The 24,518-nt window shown below is 39.9% G+C and overlaps 1 protein-coding gene across 5 annotated transcripts in view; it reads left to right on the top strand.

Annotated features, from left to right (window-relative positions):
• The window catches only part of Nrx-1 (neurexin 1), a 479,861-nt gene that overhangs the window by 373,216 nt on the left and 82,127 nt on the right, over nucleotides 1–24,518 (top strand). For all 5 annotated transcript variants that reach the window (XM_076789038.1, XM_076789039.1, XM_076789037.1 and 2 more), the window contains one exon: nucleotides 9,369–9,477. In XM_076789038.1, coding sequence (XP_076645153.1) covers nucleotides 9,369–9,477 — 109 coding nt within the window. The remainder of the gene's footprint in view (nucleotides 1–9,368; nucleotides 9,478–24,518) is intronic.

The following is a 24,518-nucleotide window of genomic DNA, read 5'->3' as shown; positions in this document are numbered from 1 at the left end:
AAGGGGATGGACAGGTTTCATCATTCAAAAAATGTGCCATTTTTTTTTTTTTTAGTTAATCTTCTGAAAATTTGGAGTACGCAGAACATTGTAACAAAGCGTTCTTTTAGAATTTTGACACGAGTTAACAAAATTATATCGTACTAGGGGATAAGTGATCTAAGGGGGTAGTAAGTGAACATTTTTAATAACTTTTTCAAAGCTGTTTCTCGGACTAAGAAAATTTGTTGACAATATTTTGCACAAAATTGTTCTATATCTCAATTATTTAATATTTTATGAATATTTAAAGTTGATGTTTTTTCGGTGAAGAAACTTTTTCCACTCCAAGCAGCTGTAATTTGTATAATAATGAAAAATACGGGATACTGGTGTACTATATTTTAGACAATATGTTTCTATTGATAAATCGATAGGAATTGTTCATGTCGTACATTAAAGTTCTTTGCAACAATGGTGGTCAGCAATCCACGACGTTCCAAGAAGTGAGGTTTTGAAACAAATAAATATCTCCGTCATTTTGTGATCTATTGAAACAGAAAAAAAAAATTGGAAAACGTAGCTGTAACTCGCACTTTCATCCTCCCAAAAAGTTAAAATTTTGTACATAGCCATATGTCTGAAAAAAATTCGGGAACTTGCCTTATTTTCGCACCCCTCAGGGTGGGTATGCCTCCCCACTTGAGAGGATAGTTTTGGGAATTAATTTCAAGAAAACGATCGAACCTGGTAAACCGAAATTTTGCACATACATTCCTACATATTTGAAGTAATAGCATAAATTTTTCCAAAACGCTCGAATAAATATCACCGAAGTTATTTACATTTATATCGAGTGTGGTCCTAGGATGACACCTACAGCAAAAATCACCCCTTAACAACTCGATCAAAAAGTTGTTCAAAAACACAAGCAACTTACCACCCCATAAACTACACATATACAGTGATTTTAAACAATTTTCTATCCGTATGATCCATACGATCGTCGATGATCTACCTTCCACGATCGTAGACATTTACCCCGTTACAACCTGGGCGATCTACGAGTCGGTCGCGCCGTTACAAACCCGATTTGCGTTGAAAATTTCTTTGTGGGCCCGGTCGGAATATTTAAATAGCGAATTTTAATTAAAGTTTGCCAGGGCTGGTCAAATATTTACGATCCCCTGATCAATTTCCGGGGAGGTCTCGGGCTTCCGGTTGGACCTGTGCCCCATCAGGCCGTCCGGAGTCGCTCTCTTTTTTTCACGCTGTCTATTCTCATCGTCGCGAGCATCATCTCTATTTATTTTCTTTCGCCGCGGCCCGACGTTTTATCCGTCGCGAACAAACGGAGCGGCAGTAATGCCTCGAGACCTCGGAAATAATTCTTCTCGCGAGGAAACGGCGCATTTGTTTTCTCCTCGAGGGAGAGAGAGAGAGAGAGCGAGGAGAGGAGAGGAGAGAAGAGGAAAGAATCGAGCAACGAGGAACCAGCGAGAGCAGCCAGTAGCCGTCGACGCGTTCCGCTCGGCTCTTTCTTTCGTTCTTCATTTTTTTCTCTCTCCCCTAGCAAACCTAGATCGTTCCACTCGTCGACGACGACGACGATTCCTTCGACGAAGCCCAGAAGCAATTCGAGAATGAACGCGATAAGACCGAGGACACGTTTGGCCGCTCGCTCGTGAAAGACTCCGATCATCGAGGTATCGGCGCGTTTCCTCTCGGCCCAACGACGATTCCCGCTCGAATGGAACACCGGAAGTCTCTCTCTCTCTCTCTCTCTCTCTCTCTCTCTGTCTCTCCCTTTCCTTCCCCCTCTCGCTCTCCTCCTCCCTCTCTCTCTCTCTCTCTCTCTCTCTGTCTCTCCCTTTCCTTCCCCCTCTCGCTCTCCTCCTCCCTCTCTCTCTCTCTCTGGTAGCGTGAAGCACTGCGCGAACTCACCTGCACAGCTTTATTGTTAAGGGCTCGCGTATAATATGTTTGCGCTACGCCGCGGCGGTACGCTTTTGTGCGGGGATGTACAGAAACGTTCCGGTAATTGGCTCGGTCCGCAAATTTGCTCTGGGTAAAGATGGGAAAGTATGACAGCTCGAATTTGTGGGTTCTGATAATGGCTATTTTTTCAACGCGACCCTTTTTACCGACGTCGCTCTGCAGCTTTATTTTAGGACGCCGCAAGGTGGGCTGTTTCTATAAAATCGGTGCAGTTAGCACATTATCCACCGGCGAATATTCCATAATTTTTGGAGGCTTAATTTCAGCTTGGCAACCCTGAAATGGCCCCCCTCGAAGACCTAATCCCGACCAACTTGGATTATACCTTCTCTTTAAGATCCCGTATATGGTTCTTTATATTTTAATCATTGTTCGACGACAGCTTGTCCCAGAACAAAGTGTAATCGTTCGGCTCTAAACACGCATAACTTTTGACCCAGTGAATTCCTCGCCTTAAAACTTCGATTTTTGGCATTTTCTCGTCAAGATGTACAGGATTGTATAGTAAAAAGTTAAAAATTTCTGGGTCGCCAAGGCGAAGTTCAACCTTTTTGGAAGTCTGAAAAGCCTATCGACAGGGTTCCGGTAGATAAAGTGTTCGAAAATTTATTTCACGGGCATGAATTTTGTCCAGCCTTTTGCAATTCTGGCCCATCGTGTGCTGTTGTTATTAACACTAGGTTTACGGAGCACTAAAAGCGACTATTTTGCATTACTTCATAAAAACAACAAGAACGTGCTACCCACATTTTTAGCAATATTTTTAAAATAATATACGCGTGCATCCTTAGAATCTTAATAATATAAAAATTAAAAATATTAGAACCTGTCATTTTGACGGGTCCCGTAAATCTAATGTTAAAAATCAGATAGAAAGTATGATTTGTAAGTGAACTATTGTAGAAATTAATAGAAACGATTATTGTTTCGATAGAGTATAAAGTATGACGCACATGTAAAGTTATCAATAGATATTGGGTAAGAATAAAGGAAGCATTTTTTGGGAGCGAAATAGTGTAGAAATTAATTGCTACTTATGAGCAGGAGGGATTCCACAATCAATGTACAGTTATTAATTCACGGAAAAAACATTTTGAACTCGGCCAAAGAAATTCATTTTATATCCGCGCTTCCGTTGAAAACTTTTTTCCGGCGGACATTTTCAATTTCTAAGCCGGACACGTAACAATGGCGGACTAGTAAAATATTTAAAATGTAAATACAAACAATACGTACAGTTTCATTTGTTTCAACAACAATATTTACACACGTGTACATGCATGGCTGGACGGTTCTATGCGACATGGGCCGTGTTGTGACGTAACATTCTGTTTGAAAGAATGAGAACGCGGTTTTTCGCGTGTTTCGCGATTATGTTTTTAGTTACGTTACACGCGATGCTGCAGACGAGACACGCCCAGATTGTGTTCCGCATTTCTGACGAATCACGCCGCGCGAAATATTAATTTCGGTCGAAGATCATTTAATTAAGTCCTTTAGCGAGACTCTCGTATTAGTAATCGTATTAAACTCGATTTCATGACCTGCTTTATTGATTAATTGCAATGTCATCGACAGAGTGCCAGGTATTTTCTGTGCACGCGGCGTTATAATTAAACGCAAATTACCGGCTCGGAGTCTATAGAAACGCTGTAAATCAAAAACTGTACGCTCGCGGGAGGAAAAACAACGCTTTATCTACGCCGATTTGTTGCGAATTGCAAGCCAATTGTTTCGATTGCGTGGCGCGGAATTAACGTGACTCTACATTCATAACAATTGATCAGTATTTTACAAATCCAAATTGATGAGAATTCAAATTCACAATTTTTTTTAATCCCTTTATCCACATATCGGTAGATGTTTCAATAATTTGTAGTTGTACGCAACGAAATATGTAATCCTTTGGGATAGCTAGACATTGATTTATAGAGTACTATAGCATTATGATTTACTACGTTCTTAGTTACTGTATCTTGTTACAGTGGCACTAATTGTTGTATTAAATATCTGTTTCTATTTCTCAAGAATTTGAAGAAAAGAATAAGCCAGAACTACAAAATGGACGAGAGAAAGAGAATGAAATAAAACAGTTTTATAAAAATGATTCGTACGAAATTTTACATAAAAATCTGTAGTGCAATTAAGTCCATCCACGTGTCTCCAGCTTCTGTTCTTTCGCAAAACAGACTGTACACGCTGTGCTGAATAAAATAACAAGGGCCATAAAAACCACTTGACTGCCCTCGAAATCGTCAACCCAGATCACACACAGACCCATGCGACAGAAGTTCCTCCCTTATTTGCCGTGAAAAGAAATCAATAGTACAATAAAACACCTAATAAAAGGACAGCATCCACAAAAAACAACAAACCAACCGTCCACGAAATCATCAACCCAGATCAAACACAAACCTGTCCGACAGAAGTTTCTCTCAACGTTGACGCTGAAAAAAGCACCGATGGGACAGTAAGACACCTGATAAAGCATACATGAGAACAGCCAAACTATTTGCAAAATCATTAACCTAGATCAAACGTGTTCCTCTTTCTGTGACAGTAGACAAATCCATAGAACCGTACAACACCTAACAAAGTAACAGTCTCCCAGCCACCTACACGCCATTTTTTTTTTTTAATTATACCATTTGCAAAATGGGAAAACCAATTCATTATAAACGCGTTTCCTAAGCAATAAGAAGTACGCTCTTCCTGTTGACACTTTAACACTGGTGCTTTACTCGCTACCACTTCCCCGGCTACAACTATTGAGGACTCGCTATTGTTAAGTTTAAGCCCTATTTGGTACGATGCTTTTTTAATTAGAATTTGGTGCTTCGGCCCAATTCGTATAAAAATATTAGGCATTACTTCCAAGAAACTGAAGCTGACCCCTATACTGCGATAAAAAAGCAAAATGAGAAAGAGAAGATTGCAGCAGTGTACTGTGCGTCCATCAGGAGATGGCAGTGCCCCCACTCTTCTCGCGGGAACGGTCGCCATTGGTGCTCGGCGCAGTGTCGTCAGATGAGGGGAAGGAGCACGAATTGAGGGGAAAAAGTTACCCTCTCTACCAGTACCGGAATATGCACGACAGAGACAGAACGCGTCACGTGACCGGCCCTGGGAAATAGCGCGGTAGAAGGGGAAATTAGAGTGGGGGAACAAGTCTTGATCTGGCGACTCTGGCTCAGCGTCACCACATCGCTCTGTTCCAGTCTGTTCCAGTACTCAATACGTGCTTTGCTGTCTTCGTGAAGCGATTCGGCCAATAGCGGATGACGTGTAGGGCGAATTAGGGGTATCACGTGGTACAGTGAATTCTCGATGTATGTCAACAACACGGGTCTTGCCAGCGTCGTATATCGTCCAGGAGACATACCCGAGCCGTGTTATGTTTACACTCCTCGGCGTCCCCGTAGTAGGGATAACTCCGCGACGTTTATCATCCAAGCCTTGGCGACACGTACAGAGAAATCACTGTGCCAACAAGTTTCTCACTGCCATCTCCCGATGGACGTATTGTATGTCCGTCTAGAAACCGTGCGACATTGGTTTGAAAAATTTGTTCGTGCAACTAACAACTTACGAGTTATGTAAAGTCCTCTGTACAACTGGTGCAAACTGTGAAAAATAGGAAAGCCTACGATGTCTGATCTACGATGTCTGTGCGTAACGCTGGTGTCCAGAGTCGCAAAAACAATAGACTCGTCGTGGACAATGAGACCTGGACGGTTGGTCACCGAACATTCCCAACAAACTCTCGTTTGTTAAACGCGTTCCGCTCACTTCTTCACCGGAATCCAACAAAATCATGTCCCGCGGTTTCCATCTCCTCTGGCAGGAAGTACACGTGCTAAACATTGGCAATAATTCGCAACAATCGTGGCCAGCCTACTAAACTCTGGAATAAAAGTGGCAATGTCGTTGCAGCTGTTTCATCAGCAACCGGCGGGGTGGGTGAAGGGAGGTGAGGGGAGGGTTGTCGTTCGATCAGCACCGTCCATAACACGCCGCTCCAGCAAACAGCTTATCGTTCGAGCCTGGCAAAAAGACGCGCGCGGTCGTCTGAAATCGATAATGCTATCACACGCCGCGCCACGCTATGCCGCGGCATGGCAGATCGCGTCGCCTCGCACCAGGCCACGATTGAACGCTTTATGCAGCTGCGATTTCCTGCGATGTGCACCGCTCCCTCCCTCCCTCCCTCTCTCTCTCTCTCTCTCTTCGATGAATTCGATAAAACCCGATCGAGCTCAAGCACCGCGACAAAACGTCCCTTAATTGCCAGATTGATTCGCAGCTAGGTGGCGTGGCAGGGACGCGCGATTATCCGAGCGTGAGCCGGCGATAAAGTTCCCCAGGGGGGGGGGACCGTAATATCCGCCTACTGATAGACTTTCTGTGTAATTTCACCTCAGCGAGAGTGCTCTTTCTGCCGTGGCACCACACCCCCGCATCCAAGAGAGAGAGAGAGAGAGAGAGAGGGGGAGAGCCGAATTCCTCCACAACGTTTTCTCACACGATCGCTACCGTCCGATTTCCACGCGAGCTAACCGGTATTCAAAGCAACCCAGCCGAGCGATCGAGATCCAACCGCGTCGGATCTACCCGTTTCATCGGAATCGACTACAAAGGAAGCGTGATGTTTCTTTTTTCTTTTTTTCTTTTTTTTTTTTTGTCGCTGGTAATGAGAGAGGAACTTCTGCTCGACGCGTCCGTGTTTGATCTGGGTTGATGATTTCGGGGACGGTTGGTTTGCTCCGACGGTGTTGGCGTTTTATTAGGTGTCCTGCGTTGTCCTACTCATTCCCTCCCGCCGATAACAAGGGGAACTTCCGGTGGACGCCTTCGTGATTGGTTCACGATTTTCTTGATCGTTCATTTATTTCTCTACTGTTGATTTACCTTCGTTGTCGCAGAGACGAACTTTTGCCGACGCGATTCGTGTCTGGGTTCGTGGTTTCATAGGTGGTTGGTTTAGTTTTGCCGTTTTATTATATGCCTTATAATTAGATTGCGGATTCTTATTTGTTTCGTGTGAAAATTGGCTGGTTGAAATATGAAACAGTAAAAGGTTAGCGATATCTAAGGATATTGTTGTGTTTGGAATGTATCGATTAAGGGATGAATAACTAATAACTTCTGCTGCCCAGAATATAAAACCGCAATTCAATACATTTGCAATACACAAATTTAATGCGTTCAAAATAAAATATTAATTCTGAATTCTTTACTCGTGTTCACAATAACTGTATAAAATCCGCAATCCAATTACGAGATTTAGCATTAACCCTTAGCACTCGAATGGCGACTGTAAGGCGTCACTAAAAATTGCTGTATCATTATTCAAAATATTTTTTACGTTATTAATTTTGTTTGTGTTTAATAAATCACTGAACACTTCAGTATTGTACGAGCAAACTGCACCACTTTTGTATGTATAACATGAAAAAATATATATAGAAGGAAAATATTCTAGATCGGAAGAAATGTTTCGTTTTGGAGTTAAAATAGCTTTGAGTGCAAAGGGTTAATTGGTTCGTATAAACGAGGCTTTACAGTACTATGTATGAGTTTCATGATTTTCTGGTTGATTTATTTTTGTGTGTGGTAATTTGATTAAATTTTTTCTAGTCCTCGTAATCCTGCTTGCATAGTACTTACTCCAACATTTAGATATCGATGACTAGATCGAGAGCTGGTCGATAGAAAATAATAAAACGTACTATACTCGGCCAGGTGTGCACGAATTATTGCGGTGGTGCAAAGGTGACGTTAGATGACAAACGTGTGTCAGGTGCCACGTGATAAATGAATATCACTGGTGACCCCGCAGGTGAAACCAGTTGCCAGATAGTGACGAGTTCCATGGATTTATAGTGGTTTAACCAAACGAGGCACGTCCGCCATTGTTAGTTTATCGATGGCCGTACTTCCAGGACAGTTGACTGCAGATGCATCAAGATCGTTCTGCAGTCCAGCCGCTAGAAAATCGCAGTGAACGCTGAAAATCATATCTCTTACAAATCCTCCATATTCTAAATTTATTGTTGCAAGCACTTAACAACGGGATTGGGAACATTAAGCATTCACTTCGAGCTAAATTACTGAAAAGTCTGTTGATCGTTTTGTTTGGACCCCGATAGATAATCCCCTGCTTAAATAATAATACTTCTCTTAAACTCTCCAGGGAATACGTCGGTGCATTCTACTAACTCTGGCGAATATTTCAAAATTTGTTACTCTCTCTTGCATCATTCGTAGCTGTAAAAAAAATATCGAAATCATCAACATCGAGCATACAGAAAGAAACAAACTTATCTTTTACAAACAAGAAATAATCTTTAAAATTTCCTAAAAACAAAAAGAAACTGTACATATTTATTGTACGTCTATATCTACTTCAATACTTACATAGCGATAACTAGACTGCGAATTTTAAGCATTTATAGCAAATATGAATACGTCAAATAGAAAATAGAAAAAGCATTAGAAGCATTCGTATAAGCCTTTTGAAGATCATTAAAAGAGACAGTACATTTGCAATTTAACTTCAGTCTCTTCCAATTGACTTGGGCAATTTTTATTTTGCATAAAAATCCGCATTCTGGTAGAAGAAACGCATAACGTTCTAATTTAGTAAAATACTTAGTATTTAGTAAGTTAAACTCCAGCGACCCTAATTTTTATGAACGACTTGCCAAAGCCTGTCTTTGTAGAAACATCCTCGACAATAATAATGACCAATGAGCAACATTGTTCATTGCGAAAGCGTGACGCGAAAAACGCGTAAAATTCCGCGCGGAAGTATCGTGATTCTCGCATAACCGACGCACTGATCTCTCGTAACTTCCGTCCGCAGGCAGCCCCGTGTCTTCATTAAAGCCCCGAAACTGGCCTCGTTGTGTTTCCCTAATGGCAAGCACTGGTAGCGGCCGGTTCCCGCTAATTGCTCGCGCTTAAGTATCCATTATTGCATCCGCGCGACGTAATTCAATCGGCGCGTTTCCGCTCGAGGCGCTTTCATTGCGCGCGCCGTGGCACAAATTTCCTCGGCGTTTGAGTCGACGACGAGCCGGTTGCATCCTGCAACGCATAATCAATCTCGTTTCTGGACGGACGTCCCGTACACTAACCGAGCCACATACCGTGTTTTACTCGTTAATGCGAACACTCGAAAATAAATAGCGGGAACAATGGAAAATTGCTGGAGCTTTGTTAAAACGTTCACCGGCGCGTCAGTCATGTACAGTCGGTCGGAACAGTCGCCGTTTAACATTATTACAACCGGGGATTAAAAGTAACGAGTAGGGTCGTTATGCGAAATAATAATTTTGTTCGGTGGAGAATATAATTTTGCATAATGAACGTGACGATTTCTGTTGCAGGTGCTCGTGGTTGGACAAGGTCTGAACGACGACATGTGGCACACACTGAAATTTTCCAGAAGGGCGAACACTCTGAGGTTTCATGTCGATAACGATCCCAGAGTACAAAGTAAGTGGCGACGCGTACTTTAACCCTCATTTAGTGTCGTAATGATTTAATACGATTGCGGTAAGGGTGTTTTAACCGACACGGTACTTACCGGCTGTCATTTAACAGGTTTTGATTGTCCGTGTCTTAAGGGAGAATTTCTTAATCAATTTTTCGACTATCTTCGATAAAAAAAACCTGAGTACTATTACTTGGGATAAAATTACTAAATTAATCAGGCAAGAAGCTGGTAAGTTAATCTAGCTCTCCAAAAATATTCAAGTGGGTTAGTCCAATTTTTAAAAAGTTATTGTATTTTATTCAGAAGCAAGGGATTCAATTTAAAAAATAGGTTCTTTTTTCAAATGATTTTTGGGGGAGGGGGTGCGAGTGTTAACTTGATATTCCAAACAGCACGTTAAACCGATTTTCGCTGGAAAATCGGCTCGGAAAGGGGACGGTTCGCGTAAAGAAAAATAAATAGCGAGAATGACAGTCCCGGCGAACGCTTATCGAAAATCGAAAAGTCTGTTCGCGGAATGCGGAGAGCCGGTGAATTTTGGGAAATTTGCGTCTGAATGGGCATTATGACGGGACTAGCCGAGCAACAATTGGCATTAGGCTCCTCTTGTTCAGCCTGGCGCGTTCCTCTGCACGGTTTTCTGCGAGAGCGGCCGTCATCGAGTCGCACACTGATCTTGTTCGCGCTTTTCGTTCTCTAACGAGATACGAATACAAAGAGGGGCCCTCGTTCCCCGTTCGAATGCGCGCAACGAGTAGAGCCGCGCTCGAAAAGGCAGCCAGAAATATTTCTATTCGTTGATTCGTGCCTCGTAATAATCGGACGCGCGTGCGTTTCGGTGCGTCGCCGATCTGCACGATCCTCGGCTCCCACGTTGCACTCGAGTCTGCAATACAGTCCGCAATATTAGATTGCAACCAGTGAAATATTCGTTCGAATTCTACCTCTTCGAGAGCGCCGCACAGTGGGCAATTTGGACAAAATCGGATTCAAAATCAAGGAACTTTCGATAGGAATGAGGTGGAGCGATGAAATTTTTTTTAAATGAAAGCTGCAACTTTGTAGTATATGGGAAAAATAGGGAGATTATTACCATCGAATCATTTCAACGAAAAAATGACTTCATTAGTTTTTGTCACAAAAATCTATTTTTTGCAAAATCCTGAGGTCGTAGACAAATTTTGAGACCAGATTTGAAATCAGCGTGAACAAATCTATGGAAAATGATGTATAGCACGTTAAAAAAAAATTTTTCCGCGCGTGGTATTGGACAAACCATAATTTTCTTGAAATTGTGCAAGTTTAACGAATTTTCTCAAGGTTAAAAAACGTGCGTACCATAATCTCCCTATTTTTCCCATATTCTACAAAGTTTCAGCTTTAATTTAAAAAAAGTTTCATCGCTCTACCTCATTTCTATCGAAAGTTCTTTGATTTTGAATCCGATTTCGTCCAAATTGCCCACTCTGCGCCGCATTCCCACTGCGAAAAATCTATTATTCGACGCTTTTAAACCTTACAAACTCAATTAAAATTCAATTTAAGTAAGTTAGATAAAAATTATCAGCCATGCAAATGCTACACGACTTATTTCGTGAAAACCAAGTTCGATTCGTCACCTAGAAAATTCCTTACGGTGGGCGTATGGAGACGTCATTTTTCTTGAATTTTAAAAATGGTCACACGCTACAAATGCGTACCGATCCGCAGTATAAAAATTATATTTACCAAGGTGATGTACAGACTGCGTTTATGACAAAAATGAGTATAAATGAACATGAAACAGTGAAGGTATTTGAAGAATTTGAAAATTCTATTGTTCTTTTTCGAGCTCATCGGGATTTTTAAGAGAAGAAACGTCTTCTGCATTTTGCAACTAACGCAGACAATTTTTATTTTGCAAGCAAACATTTTGCTGTCTTCTCTTTAAAAATGACAGACACTGTAAAAAGAATTATGTTTAACATCGAACGGCACAGACTTTTCCCTTGGTCAAAAATATACGGTGAATTTGATGAGAGTACACATAGTTAAAACACGAAGCTAAAAATGACGTCGATATAATGAGGGCATTATGTGTGCATGACATAAATCTCATCCGATGACGTCACTCTCTTAATGCGTTGCTATCAACATCCATGGATTATCTTGTAAGATAATACAACAGTCGAAAGAATGTCGATACTTCACGGCCACGGGTTTTAAACGTATTCACGAAAATTGAGAACTATGTCCGTCACTTCGAAAATTTATTCGTTCAAAAATCGAAAAATTGTTTCAACCCATATTTCAATACCTGGATGCCTATTGTCAATTTGTCCTTAAAATTTTGTGCGCATATTCGTTGCTGTAGATTTCTACTTTCTCGGATGATTGCAAATCGAAATAACATTTGAGACATAAAAATGTGCGTCGAAACCATTAACTATACCGACTTCAATATTATCCTCATTAAGGATACTCAGCTGTACATTTACATCTTTAATTCAAGACGTCATCTTTTCCCATCACAGTCACAATTACTTTAATTTTTGTCCGATTAAATCGGTGTTCATTTAAATTCCAGAACGCGCACAAAAGACAAAATATTTACAAAACACAGAAATTAAAATCATGTAATTTCGGTTGCGGAAAATCTGTCTCCGATTGGGTTACTGCACGTTCTACGGAACGTTTCGGGTAATATCGACCAGCGATCGGGGGTTTTAATGAAACAATTTCGAAAAACGAGAGCAGATTCGCCCCGAAAATAAAAGCCACAGGTCTTCCGTGCATTTGTTCCTAATTGGAGGGCCAACTTTCCCTGAAACTTCCGAATGAAAACTTATAAATGAAACGTACGTACGAACAAAAGCAATCTGGAACGGGAGCGGGGTGGGCCGAGTCTCTTGCCCGTTGCTAGCTCTCCGACAGCGGCATTCCGAAACCAATCAACTATTTTGCAGCTGCATCGGACGTACAATTTGCCCTCGCGAGCGACATATTCTTGAAAGTACGTTGTTCGAACGAGCCTCGGTCCTGGAACAGCCCCGGAAACGCGTTAAAAAATCATGACGATTTTCCGCTCGACGGATGGAAGCCAGCACAATTTTCCCGTCTTTCGTCATTTATCGCCTTGCCTGCTCCAATGACGTCACCGATGCTGCACCACAAATTTTCAAAAATGCACCATCACATGTAGACGTTCAATGACGCTTGTACACGCGGATTTCCAGAAATCTTATCCTCTTCACTTGTTTGACACTAGATTAACGGACCTCTAAAAATTACTATTCTATATTATTTCATAGAAATGACAAGAATTTATTTATCCAAATTTTTAGCTATTCCTTCTGTAGTATATACCCAAAGAAATAAATTTGTTGAATAATTTCTCACGGATGCATCTTCACAATCTCGGTAATTGTACATTAAAACTATAAGAACGTTAGAAGTTACTAGATTAAAAGTTACTTAAATTTGAAGAAACTGAAATGTGAGAAAACAGAAGGAGATTTTGAAAAAGAATCTTGAAATTTGGAGAAATTAAAATTTGGGGAAACTCAAATTTGGACAAATTAAAATTTGGAGAAACTGAAATTTGAAGAAACTGAAATTTATAGAAACTGAAATGTGAGAAAACAGAAATTTGGAGATTTTGAAAAAGAATCTTGAAATTTCGAGAAATTAAAATTTGGGGAAACTGAAATTTGGAGAAACTATAATTTGGAGGAACTGAAATTTGAAGAAACTGAAATTTATAGAAACTGAAATGTGAAAAAACAGAAATTTGGAGATTTTGAAAAAGAATCTTGAAATTTGGAGAAACTAAAATTTGGGGAAACTCAAATTTGGAGAAACTCAAATTTGGAGAAACTAAAATTTGAAGAAACTGGAATTTAGGGAAACTAAATGTCTTTCGTCATTTCTCCAGCCTGCTCCAATGACGTCACTGATGCTGCACCACAAATTTTCAAAAATCACATTTAGACGTTGAATGACGCTTGTACACGCGGATTTCCAAAAATCTTATCCTTTCCACTTGTTTGACACTAGATTAACGGACCTCTAAAAATTACTATTCTACATTATTTCATAAAAATGACAAGAATTTATTTACCGAAATTTTTAGCTATTCCTTCTGTAGTATATACCCAAAGAAATAAATTTGTTGAATAATTCCTCACGGATGCATCTTCACAATCTCGGTAATTGTAACTTAAAACTATCAGAACGTTAGAAGTTACTTAATTAAAAATATTAGAAATTACAAAATTCTGCAAAAACAAATCGATCCGTTTCACGCAAAAAGAAACTCTCTCGTTAAGTAGCATATGGCCGACCAAAACAATTAATTCATCGCAGCAAGAGCTCCTCAAAAAATATTATACCGAAAGTTCGCAGACAATTTTCGAAAACAATTTCGCCAACACTTTGCCGCGAATAGAATTTCCGGGCGGATTTTCGCGCAGCCGAGCGAAGGTAGGTGTATTTCATTGAAACCAGTCAGCGTCGCAATTAAAAAAAAAAAAAAGAGTTCCCCTTCTTACTAAGTGGGGGAGAGAGTGCGACGCGTTTGTTGTCGAAAAAGAAACATTTCACTCTCGCCTGGAAAAAGTATGGAAACGCGACAGCCGCGATATTAAAACTAATATTCGCGGTATAGCGTTCGAAAACGGGAACTCTCGCCCGGAGTTTCCGGTGTTCCGTTACAAGGTGTACCGATGCAAATGAAACGACAGGCTTTAACGGCGCGCAGGTGGAAGGATGAAGGAAGTAAGGTAAGGAGCGTTGGAACCGAGTAAATTGTGTGTCGGTGCCAGACGTAAAACAGTTGATTGGTTTCGAAACGCTGCGTCAGCGACGATTGCACGGGGTAAATAGCATCGGTATTGTAGTTGCGTTTCGTGTCGGGTACCTATTACCATCAATGAGAGGCAATCCGATTAGTTCCCGAAGCGATAAAGAACGCTCGGCTCCTAGAGCGAAAGAGTTCGCGCTTTTACAAGCTGCCAGGACGATCGTTTCGTCCTTAAATAGCCGGGACACCTCGCGCGAAGAAAATTCATTCATTGGTCTCCCAACTCTAGGCTGTCCTCGTGCCGCTCTAATTTGTTATTAAGCTGCGGATTTTTATGCAACAGAAAAATTATCTGCTCCAGGAAACCAGAGCCGCTTGGGAATTTCTTTCTCTCGTAATAATTTTATTTAGTGGAAAATACACATTTTTTAATTCTTCTAATCCTACATCTATGCGCTGTGCCGATTTTTAAGAAAATTTCAAAATTTTTCTAATGATACCAGACGACTGTTCTGTACTGTGGTTTCGCACACATATTTTCTATCATTTGTGCCATACAGTATAATTTTTTGAAGTTCAAATACCTAAAATTGTAGGAGTTATAGCTCCCTGAACGGGAGCATATAGAAAAGAGCTACTTTAATGGCAGAACAAACTCTATCCACGTTTACGATTTTACCAAATACAAGCAAATACAGCAATGTAAAAAATGTTCCCTGATAATTTACTAAAAAATCAAATCTCAACAGCAACGCTTACGCTTCTTCACCGAATCGCATTTTCAACGGAGCCTCGAGCGACTCGAAACGAATCGAATCGACGTAAGAGTTCCGTGACACGTGTACGGTTTCTCATTAATTAATTCGCTGCCAGCGTTTCCGCTTTACCGTCCGCAACTTTTCGTCGGCAGATAATTAGAACTGATTACCAGGAGCGTTCGAAGTCGGCCGGCGAAAAACGATAAATCGCGGGAACGCCGAAGCCTGGTGTTCCGTGTCCGTTTTAATTAACACCAATTATAATTAATGCCCCGTGTATGCAATTAAACGGGGGAATACCGGAGACGGAGGCAGCTGAACAACAACTGTACAAACGGGGGAAAGGAGAGGTTATTAAATCAGATCCCCGCGTCGCGCCATTCGAGCGAAAACTTTTGCGCTATCCTCCCGAGATTGCCTCCTCGAATAGTCTTCCCGAGACAGATCGAGCACAATGGAGAGCCGCGAGGATCTACGAGAGAGTCGCCGATGCGAAATGAATCCTTTCTCGGCTTTGATCGCGACGATATCTTCCCCTATTTGACATTCGGACGCACAATTTTTCGAGACTGGATATACTCGAGACGATCGCGTCGGCTTTCCTCGAATACGATGCGGTAGGTGCTCGATTATGCTCGTGAATGTTCCTCGAGACGATCCTGAAGTCAAGATTTTGTCGGTCTACCGTAAGTTCCAAGTTAACCCTTTGCACTCGGAGCTATTCTAACTCCAAAACGAAACGTTTCTTCCGGCCTAGAATATTTCCCTTCTATATTTATTTATTTATTTATTTATTGCTTTAAACCAAGTGGTTTGTATAGCAAGTAGAGTATTATTACATTTGGCTTACATTAAATAGGTTTACATTGTTTTTAAATTCTAACGGAACATTCTTTAAGGAAATTATAAATTATTTTCAGTCCTTTTATATCAGGTTTACATAAGAAGGAACTAATACAAAACAGTACTTGCTTTTGAGGAGCTTCGTTTCCAATGTATTACGTTCATTTTCATAGTCTGGGCATTGCCATATAACATGATTTAGGTCTTGGAGTTCTGCTCCGCATTGGCAAGCACTGTTAGTTATAAAGTTAACCCTTGCCAATGAACCGTTTAAATTATAGTGATTGGCTCGACATCTATTTACAAAAACTAGAAAATCTCTGGAGAGCACAAGACCAGTGTACCATGGTTTGCCTTTGTCCCTGTGATAAAATCTAACGTAGTTCGCACCTTTGACTAGACCTTCCTTTTTTATTAGGGTGTTAGTGGACAGTCTTGCTTGAATTTTGAGGTCTCTGGTTAGGTCAGCGATCGAAGCCTTGATATCTGGCGAAGGACTTTCTTCGGTCGCTTCTTTCGCAAGTGAGTCTACTTCTTCGTTAACGATAATTCCTATATGTGCTGGTATCCAGATAAACTTAATGAAATTCTGGCCTTTGTTGTTTAATATAAACGTAGAGTACTTAGTTTTGATTTCAATGATATGGTTATTGATACTATATTTGAAGGTTGGCTTCTGCAGTGATTTGATTGTACTTTGAGAGTCGGTGAAGATGAGAAAATTTGTAGCATCACTATATCAATTGGCAATATCCAGTGCTCGGCTAATGGCGTAGCACTCTGCTGTGAAAATTGATGCATGTTTGTTGAAGCTAAATTTTTGGGAGATATTTAATTGTGGGCAGTATAATGCGTTTCCCTTCTATACAGGGTGAGTCACCAAACGTTAGCGCCTCAAATATCTTTGTTGTTTCTAAAGATACGTAAAATATGGCAAGGACAAAGTTGAATGGTACAATGGGGCTGACACGATGCAAAAAAAAATTTTGCTTTTATGTCATTTTTTTGGAGATATCAAGGTCACCTTGACTTCTTTAAATGGAACCACCCTTTTTTAAACACCTACAATGATAGTCCCTTTCATTAGGAATTCAGTGACTATAATTAGTCCAAGGTCCTTCAAGGTCAAGGACAGAAAAAACGTATAAAATTAAAATATGGAAGCAGAATACCTGTATTTTATAAATGTTCGAAATGATGGCGTATATTTTTTTTTCTCATGTTGTACATACGAAAATGGTGCAGTTTACTCGTACAATAGTGAAGTGTTTAGTCATTTATTAAATGCAAACAAACTTAATAATGTAAAAAACACTTTGAATAATGACACAGCAATTTTCACAGTCGCCATTAGAGTGCTAAGGGTTAAACGATTTAGGATCGCATTATTCGACTGCAGATTTGCTCAGATTTGTTGTGGTGCATTGTTTCGAAAAAGTTATCACACGGATGTTTTGTGAAAATTTTTGAAAATCAACTAATCTGCGACTATATTGTAACATGTACTGTTCGTGCCTCGCAAGAGTGTCTCGCGGGACGGCACTCGCTCGCTCCGCCTATCCCCACCGTTGACGCTCCAGTAGGCCAATGCTTAGGCTCTGACGTCACGCGCTGCACAGTATGTGCAACCGCTGTAGCCAATAGAGCAGCTGGAGGCGTGCCCCTTCCACTCTGACCAATCAGGCCCGCACCCCTTTCACGAGACCTCTTGTGCGGCACGCACAGTACAAGTTGCAGTATAAAACTGAAAGTTTCACTGCTTCTAAGAAGCACTTAATTTCGTTGCGGGACCATAAACATCTACTTTCCCGGTTTGATTAATCGTATTTCCCAGGTCGTACGACAAGACTCATTTTTCATTTTCCGAGCAAAAATCCCGATTTCTTGTTCCGATAACAACATTCCGATAGGAAATCTAAATAAAGCCGTGCTTCCCTCGCTGATTCTTTTTAACGTTCCTCCGAGCGGCGTTCACCGGTGTCCCCTGGATTTACTTTTCAGTTTTTATCTGGGCCCTCCCCTCTCTCTCTCTCTCTCTCTCTCTCTCTTTTCCGATTTCTTTCGTATTTCTTCCGCTGCCAACGTATTGTCCCTCCATCTCCTCGGGTTCTGTATGCGGAATTCCTACCGGAATTGCCTGCGCTCGCCTCGGCTGTTGCCCGGATATTTATGCTAAACAGGGATTTTGAAATACGATATTGCGCGGGAGCGGATGCCGAGCTGCAGCCCCCGGGCACGGACGGAACCGATGCGAGGGGGTGCGTTTTAAAGAAAACAATGAACCGGGTAAATTAATATCGCCATTATTTCCGTGAGTCGCGTACAGAACCCGGTCTAAAGTATTCGCAAATCTGGTGCGTCGATATCCGGAATTGGCTCGCCGATTTGACGCGAAATTACTAAACTAACGATCCAATCAAACGAAGAAATGTTTATGCTCGTATTTCATCCCTTATCAACATCCTTTTTTGAAGTTCCACTGAATTGTATTTCGACGAACGTTGGTTATATCGAGGGGTGAGAACTACCCTTAATACTTTGGTAAATACCTTGTGAGTAAAGTAAGCCGAGTAAACCGGTAATAAATTAATATTTTTCGTAATTCCAAAGGGTAGAAAATCGAATTGATTAACACGCTGAGTAAGTGAGAGATCCCATTATGAAATGTTAGCAAAATCAAAGGGACATCGACCGGTTTAAAAACGAAACGAAACGGTGTTCGAGAAAAGTGTATCCTGACCGCGGTATTAATTAAAAATTGTATTAACAGCGCGGCGAACGGGCCGGTATCAATCGTGCGTTACTGTTGGCTTGAATAATATTCCCTCGAGAAATATTCATTCAACCGGTCGGGGCCATTAGTCGTTCCACGAGCCGAAATAATTTCCTCCGCAAACGTTTGTATTCCGCGAACTCTACGTTTTCCACGGGAAATGGAGAAACGGAACGGAACGGAACATAAGGACGGATGTTTCATCTGACTGTAATGACGTCGGGCGACGACTCCAACGGTAATCGTCGTCGCGTGACGCGGCCTCCCTTTTGCTCTTACGTTAAAAAATTAGATGCCTCGAGTGTTCCCGAGAAGCCCAGAAACGCGTAAAACACAGAGGGCGAGCTTTATCACAAAAAAAAAAGGAGCCCGGAGAACAGCTATAAGAAGGGACGGAATTGACGTGGAACGCTCGCGAATTTTATGCAGACGGTAACTCGCTCAACGTCAAACTTGAAGCGAGCGAGATCTCTCGAAGAGACTCTCATTCTTCCTTTATTAACCCTCATCACTCATGCTTCGCCGTAAATCACAATTTATCTACTCGAAATGCCAATTGATATCGCTTGACGATTTTACTTCGCACGTGAGCGCGCTTTCATTCAATCGTACACAAAATTAAGTTAACACCACCAATGAAAATACAGGCACAATAATAATAATAATAATATTCCTTAATTTTGTATTTTCTATTATAAAATTTTCTGCATTATTTGCTTCTCTTGACAATTTTTACTTCGCACGTGAACGTACGTTCATTTATTCCTGTACGAATTAAATTAACACTACCAATGAAAATCCAGACACAATAATAATAATAATATTCCTTAATTTTGTATTTTCTATACATTATAAAATTTTCTGCATTATTTGCTTCTCTTGACAATTTTTACTTCGCACGTGAGCGTACGTTCATTTATTCCTGTACAAATTAAATTAACACTACCAATGAAAATACAGAAACAGAATAATACTAATAATTGAAAGATTCCTTAATTTTGTATTTTCTATACATTATAAAATTTTCTGCATTATTTGCTTCTCTTGACAATTTTTACTTCGCACGTGAGCGTACGCTCATTTATTCCTGTACAAATTAAATTAACACTACCAATGAAAATACAGAAACAAAATAATACTAAGAATTGAAAGATTCCTTAATTTTGTATTTTCTATACATTTTAAAATTTTCTGCAGTATTCTCATCGTTAAAAAATTGTCTTCAATGTTGTGCACACTTTATTCAAATCTACTGATAATTTAAACAACGCTGCACCGTTAAAGTATACGAGCTAGACGATATTGCTGATCAGAAGATACTTGAAAATTTTAATCTACTTTCTATGCATATCAAAATGTTCTACAATATTCACTGAAATGCACGGAGTACTAACAATTTAAAAAAAAAAAACAATGAATAGAAGGATAGAAACGAAACAGTCGTCGGCCATTAAAAAATTCCTCCGTGTCTGCACAGTAGCTTTCTATTATTTTAAAATTGTCTCCGCCATTAGGTCACTTACAAACTTAATTAAGAAAACCGGCGGAATGCTTAGGGAACGGGAACCGCAACCGTGCAAAGTAATTTGTCGAGCACCAATTTGCATACCGCATCAGCAGCGTGGACAATGGGCGGTGTGCGAAAGTTGCGTGAAAAATCGCCGAAGAAATTTTTTAATTTCGGGCAGACACCGAGGCTCGCTCGACGCCGTTCATCTCGCGAAACTTCTACGATTTTCTTTAATTATTCAAACGCTCGCCGGGAAAGCGCGGCGGATGCTCGCGCGGAAAAATGTTTGCGAGAACGTACAACAGGAACGGCACCAGACAGCCGACGTTCTCGATAATAGTTCGCAGCTTCGACAGCACGCCGAAAGTATTAAACCGGGCGTTTATAAATTATCGACAGGCTCGAAAGTAACTTTCGCGAGCACTTTGCGTTCGGTGCATTAGCGTTGCATTCGTAGTCGCGTTCGAATGAAATTCCGATGAAATGTCAAGGAGAAACGATGCACTCGCATTTTCGAAGCTGTGTGGCCATTGTAACGCAATATACAATTGAATCGGTTGCATTTTTTTCCGGAAAAAAACAAGCTTTTTCTGGTGTATTTTTTTTTTTTTTTTACTGGAAACATCACATTGGCACTTACCCACGGTTTTGGTAATTTCTGTGGAAAATAACAATGAAATGAAAAATACTGACTTGAGCTTGAATTAATTGCAAATTTTTACACACTTTCGGAAGAAATAGAAATATAGTAAATTGACAAAACTTCCTCAAAATTATTATATTACATTTTACATTTATTTACATGATAAAAATTATGAAGATATATTCACAGTGAGTGATTACATCAATTTTACTATTCATGCATATAATATAAATTGTGCGAATAAATTTAATCTAAACTTTATTTATTTTATAATAACAAATTTAATCTAGTCATTTTTACTATAATTCAACACATGCCAGATCTGTTTAATCCTTGGTTTAGGATTAAAATTGAAATGATTACGAAGCTTGCAAATGAAATAATCGTACAGACGATACGTGATTGGTTTAAAGTTAATTGTACGCAAGATATCTTTTTTGGAGTTTCAAAATGTACATTATGCGAACAGAGTATCGGCTGACCTACATGATCGAGGTTGCAGCTTTTATGAATTTATATCAGGCATCCATCTCTAAAATAAACCCCCACTATAAATTTTAGCAGAGTTTAACGAGAATGTTGCTTCATTGTACACTCTGGCGGAAGCTTTAGCGAAGAGATTAAATTTTTCATTTAGCTCCATCCGGTATAAATTCATCTACAAAGATCCACGTTCGCAAGAACGTCTGCGTTTATTATAACAAGAATATGATAGGAAACATGATAATTTTCTTGAAATTTCAAGATTCATCTGTGGACGTTCTGTGATTTCTTCTGGTTCTATTTTATCTCTTTTGTCGTCGTATTTCTTAGATCCGGAATTGCATATTCCAGTGTCGTTGCATTTTTATGTCCATGCTGGACAACATGGTTGGTGAAAAGAGCATAATCCTTGGACTTTTTAAAAAATTTATTGCGCGAGCATGTTTACTGACCTACATAATCGACGCTGCAGCTTGATTATTAGCTTTTATGTATTTATAGTGAACAGCATGCTCTAAAACAAGGTGTACTATAAATTTTAGCAGAGTTTAATGACGAGGTTGCTGCATTGTGCACTCTGATAGAAGCATTAGGAATCAGATTAAATTTTTTATTTGACACTATGCCCAATAAGTTGCTCTATAAAATTCGACGTTTCCAAAATTGTCTGTATTTATCACGACATGTTACATAATGGGTTTTAATGGAGATCATGGTCAACGTGGCGACGTAAAGCTCATAACGATGACCTAAAAAGGATCCAGTGTACCTACTAGTACAGAGAGCTTTTATGAGGTACGGTTGACATATTTTTTCCAAATTTCAAGATTCATAATTTGAAGTTCTATGTCGAATCTTGAAATTTGAGGAAACTGAAATTTGAAGAAACTGAAATTTAGGGAAACTGAAATGTGAGGAAACAGAAATTTGGAGATTTTGAAAAAGAATCTTGAAATTTGGAGAAACTAAAATTTGGGGAAACTGAAATTTGGAGAAACTGAAATTTGGAGAAACTGAAATTTTGAGAAACTGAAATTTGAAGAAACTGAAATTTAGGGAAACTGAAATGTGAAAAAACAGAAATTTAGAGATTTCGAAAAAGAATCTTGAAATTTGGGGAAACTAAAATTTGGAGGAACTAAAATTTGGAGAGACTGAAATTTGGAGAAACTGAAATTTGGAGAAACTGAAATTTGGAGAAACTGAAATTTGAAGAAACTGGAATTTAGGGAAACTGAAATGTGAAAAAACAGAAATTTAGAGATTTCGAAAAAGAATCTTGAAATTTGGAGAAACTAAAATTTGGGGAAACTCAAATTTGGAGAAACTGAAATTTGGAGAAACTGAAATTTTGAGAAACTGAAATTTGAAGAAACTGGAATTTAGGGAAACTGAAATGTGAAAAAACAGAAATTTAGAGATTTCGAAAAAGAATCTTGAAATTTGGAGAAACTAAAATTTGGGGAAACTAAAATTTGGAGAAACTAAAATTTGGAGAAACTAAAATTTGAAGAAACTGGAATTTAGGGAAACTGAAATATGAAAAAACAGAGATTTGGGGATTTTGAAAAAGAATCTTGAAATTTGGAGAAACTAAAATTTGGGGAAACTGAAATTTGGAGGAACTAAAATTTGGGAAAACTCAAATTTGGAGAAACTCAAATTTGGAGAAACTCAAATTTGGAGAAACTAACATTTGGAGAAACTGGAATTTAGGGAAACTGAAATGTGGAAAAACAGAAATTTGGAGATTTTGTAAAAGAATCTTGAAATTTGGAGGAACTAAAATTTGGAGAGACTGAAACTTGAAGAAATTAAAATCGGAAGAATCTTAAAATTCGAAAAAATCGTTCGAAGTTTTGTGTTACTTCGTCGTCAAAGCGATGAATCTTTCTCCGACTCCATTTCATCTTTGTTTCCGTGTAACTTCTTAGTTACGCGGAGAGAATTCCGTCGCCTTTGCGTTTTGTCGCTGAAGCAGGATGACAAACCGTCGAAAAAAGCAGGGTTCGTCAGGGAATTGATGAGTTCCAGCGGGCAGGATTCGCTCGGTTCTATTTCCATGCGACATACGTGTCGGCACATCGGCGACCGACTGAAACACCCACGGCGAGTTGTCCTGGAAAATCTTCAATTAGCATTCATAACAGAATCCCGATTCAAAGGATCGCCGCCTGAATGCAAACAACCGCGTCATAGTCTGCGCTCCCAGTGGGTGCATTTAGAATTTGTGATTTCATCCCGTGACCCCAGCCCCCCCCCCCCCTCCGGAAATATGTAATTTACTCGAGCGCGCGCGGTCGGACGATCCTCGATCGAAGAAAATTGCAGGGCTTACGAACGACGACAGGAAAATGCACCCGGAGTTCCGAAAACTTCGCAGAAAACGAACTTAATCTCGATTTTTGCGGGATCCTCGGAAGCCAACGATTCGCCAAAAATGATCGTCTTATAGGAAGTGGGTGTTTTTTCGGTGCCTTAGATAATGAGACAACTTCGTGATTTTTTTTCTGAGAATCTACTGCAGATATCGACTTCCAATTTTTGGAGGATCCAGTATCATGCTAGATATATGTTGCAGCCAAAAGGGAACCTTGAAGTTCCGGCTAAAAAGAAATTACACAGCGATATCACAAAAAATTGTACATCCCTAAAAATATTTCTCCTGTGAAATCACGTTTTTCGGTGATCATGCTTTTATTTCTCAGGAACTACCAAACCGACCGAGTTGAAATTTTATGTGCTTTTAGTCATAAGTATGATACGTATTTTGGCCAGAAGGTTTCTTGAAATTTGGCCTGCAGTCGGATTGGCATGATCAGTTAGGGGCATCATTGGAGGGTGCTAGAAACCCAGCTTGGTAAGGTCCCCGCATTGATAGGGTTGTATACATTTTTCTATTCGGTGTAACAAGACTTCTTTCGGCTAAAATGCACATCTGGTATGCTACTGAATGCTCTAAAAATTTGAAGTTGATAACCGCAGTAGACTCTGGGAAAAAGGAACATGAAGTTGGCTTATTTTACACTCTGCTTAAGAAGTCAGTCAGGAGAGTGTATGCAATTTGAAGTAGGGCGTGCTTTAGAAAAATGTATGAATATTGTTATATCTATTGTATTTTGAATGCATTAAAATTCTGTAGGAGAAATGCAATCTTCTTTCTAATCTTTTCTTCCTTGAATAGCTGCGGGGAATTTCGATTAAGGATTTGCATAAAATCTGAGGACAAGCTTTGTAGTTAATGGAGGCC

This window comes from Halictus rubicundus, chromosome 6, assembly GCF_050948215.1.
Source record: "Halictus rubicundus isolate RS-2024b chromosome 6, iyHalRubi1_principal, whole genome shotgun sequence".
Classification (NCBI taxonomy): Eukaryota; Metazoa; Arthropoda; class Insecta; order Hymenoptera; family Halictidae; genus Halictus; species Halictus rubicundus.
Note: the sequence above shows the minus strand (reverse complement) of the source record. Positions and strands in the feature narration are given on the sequence as shown.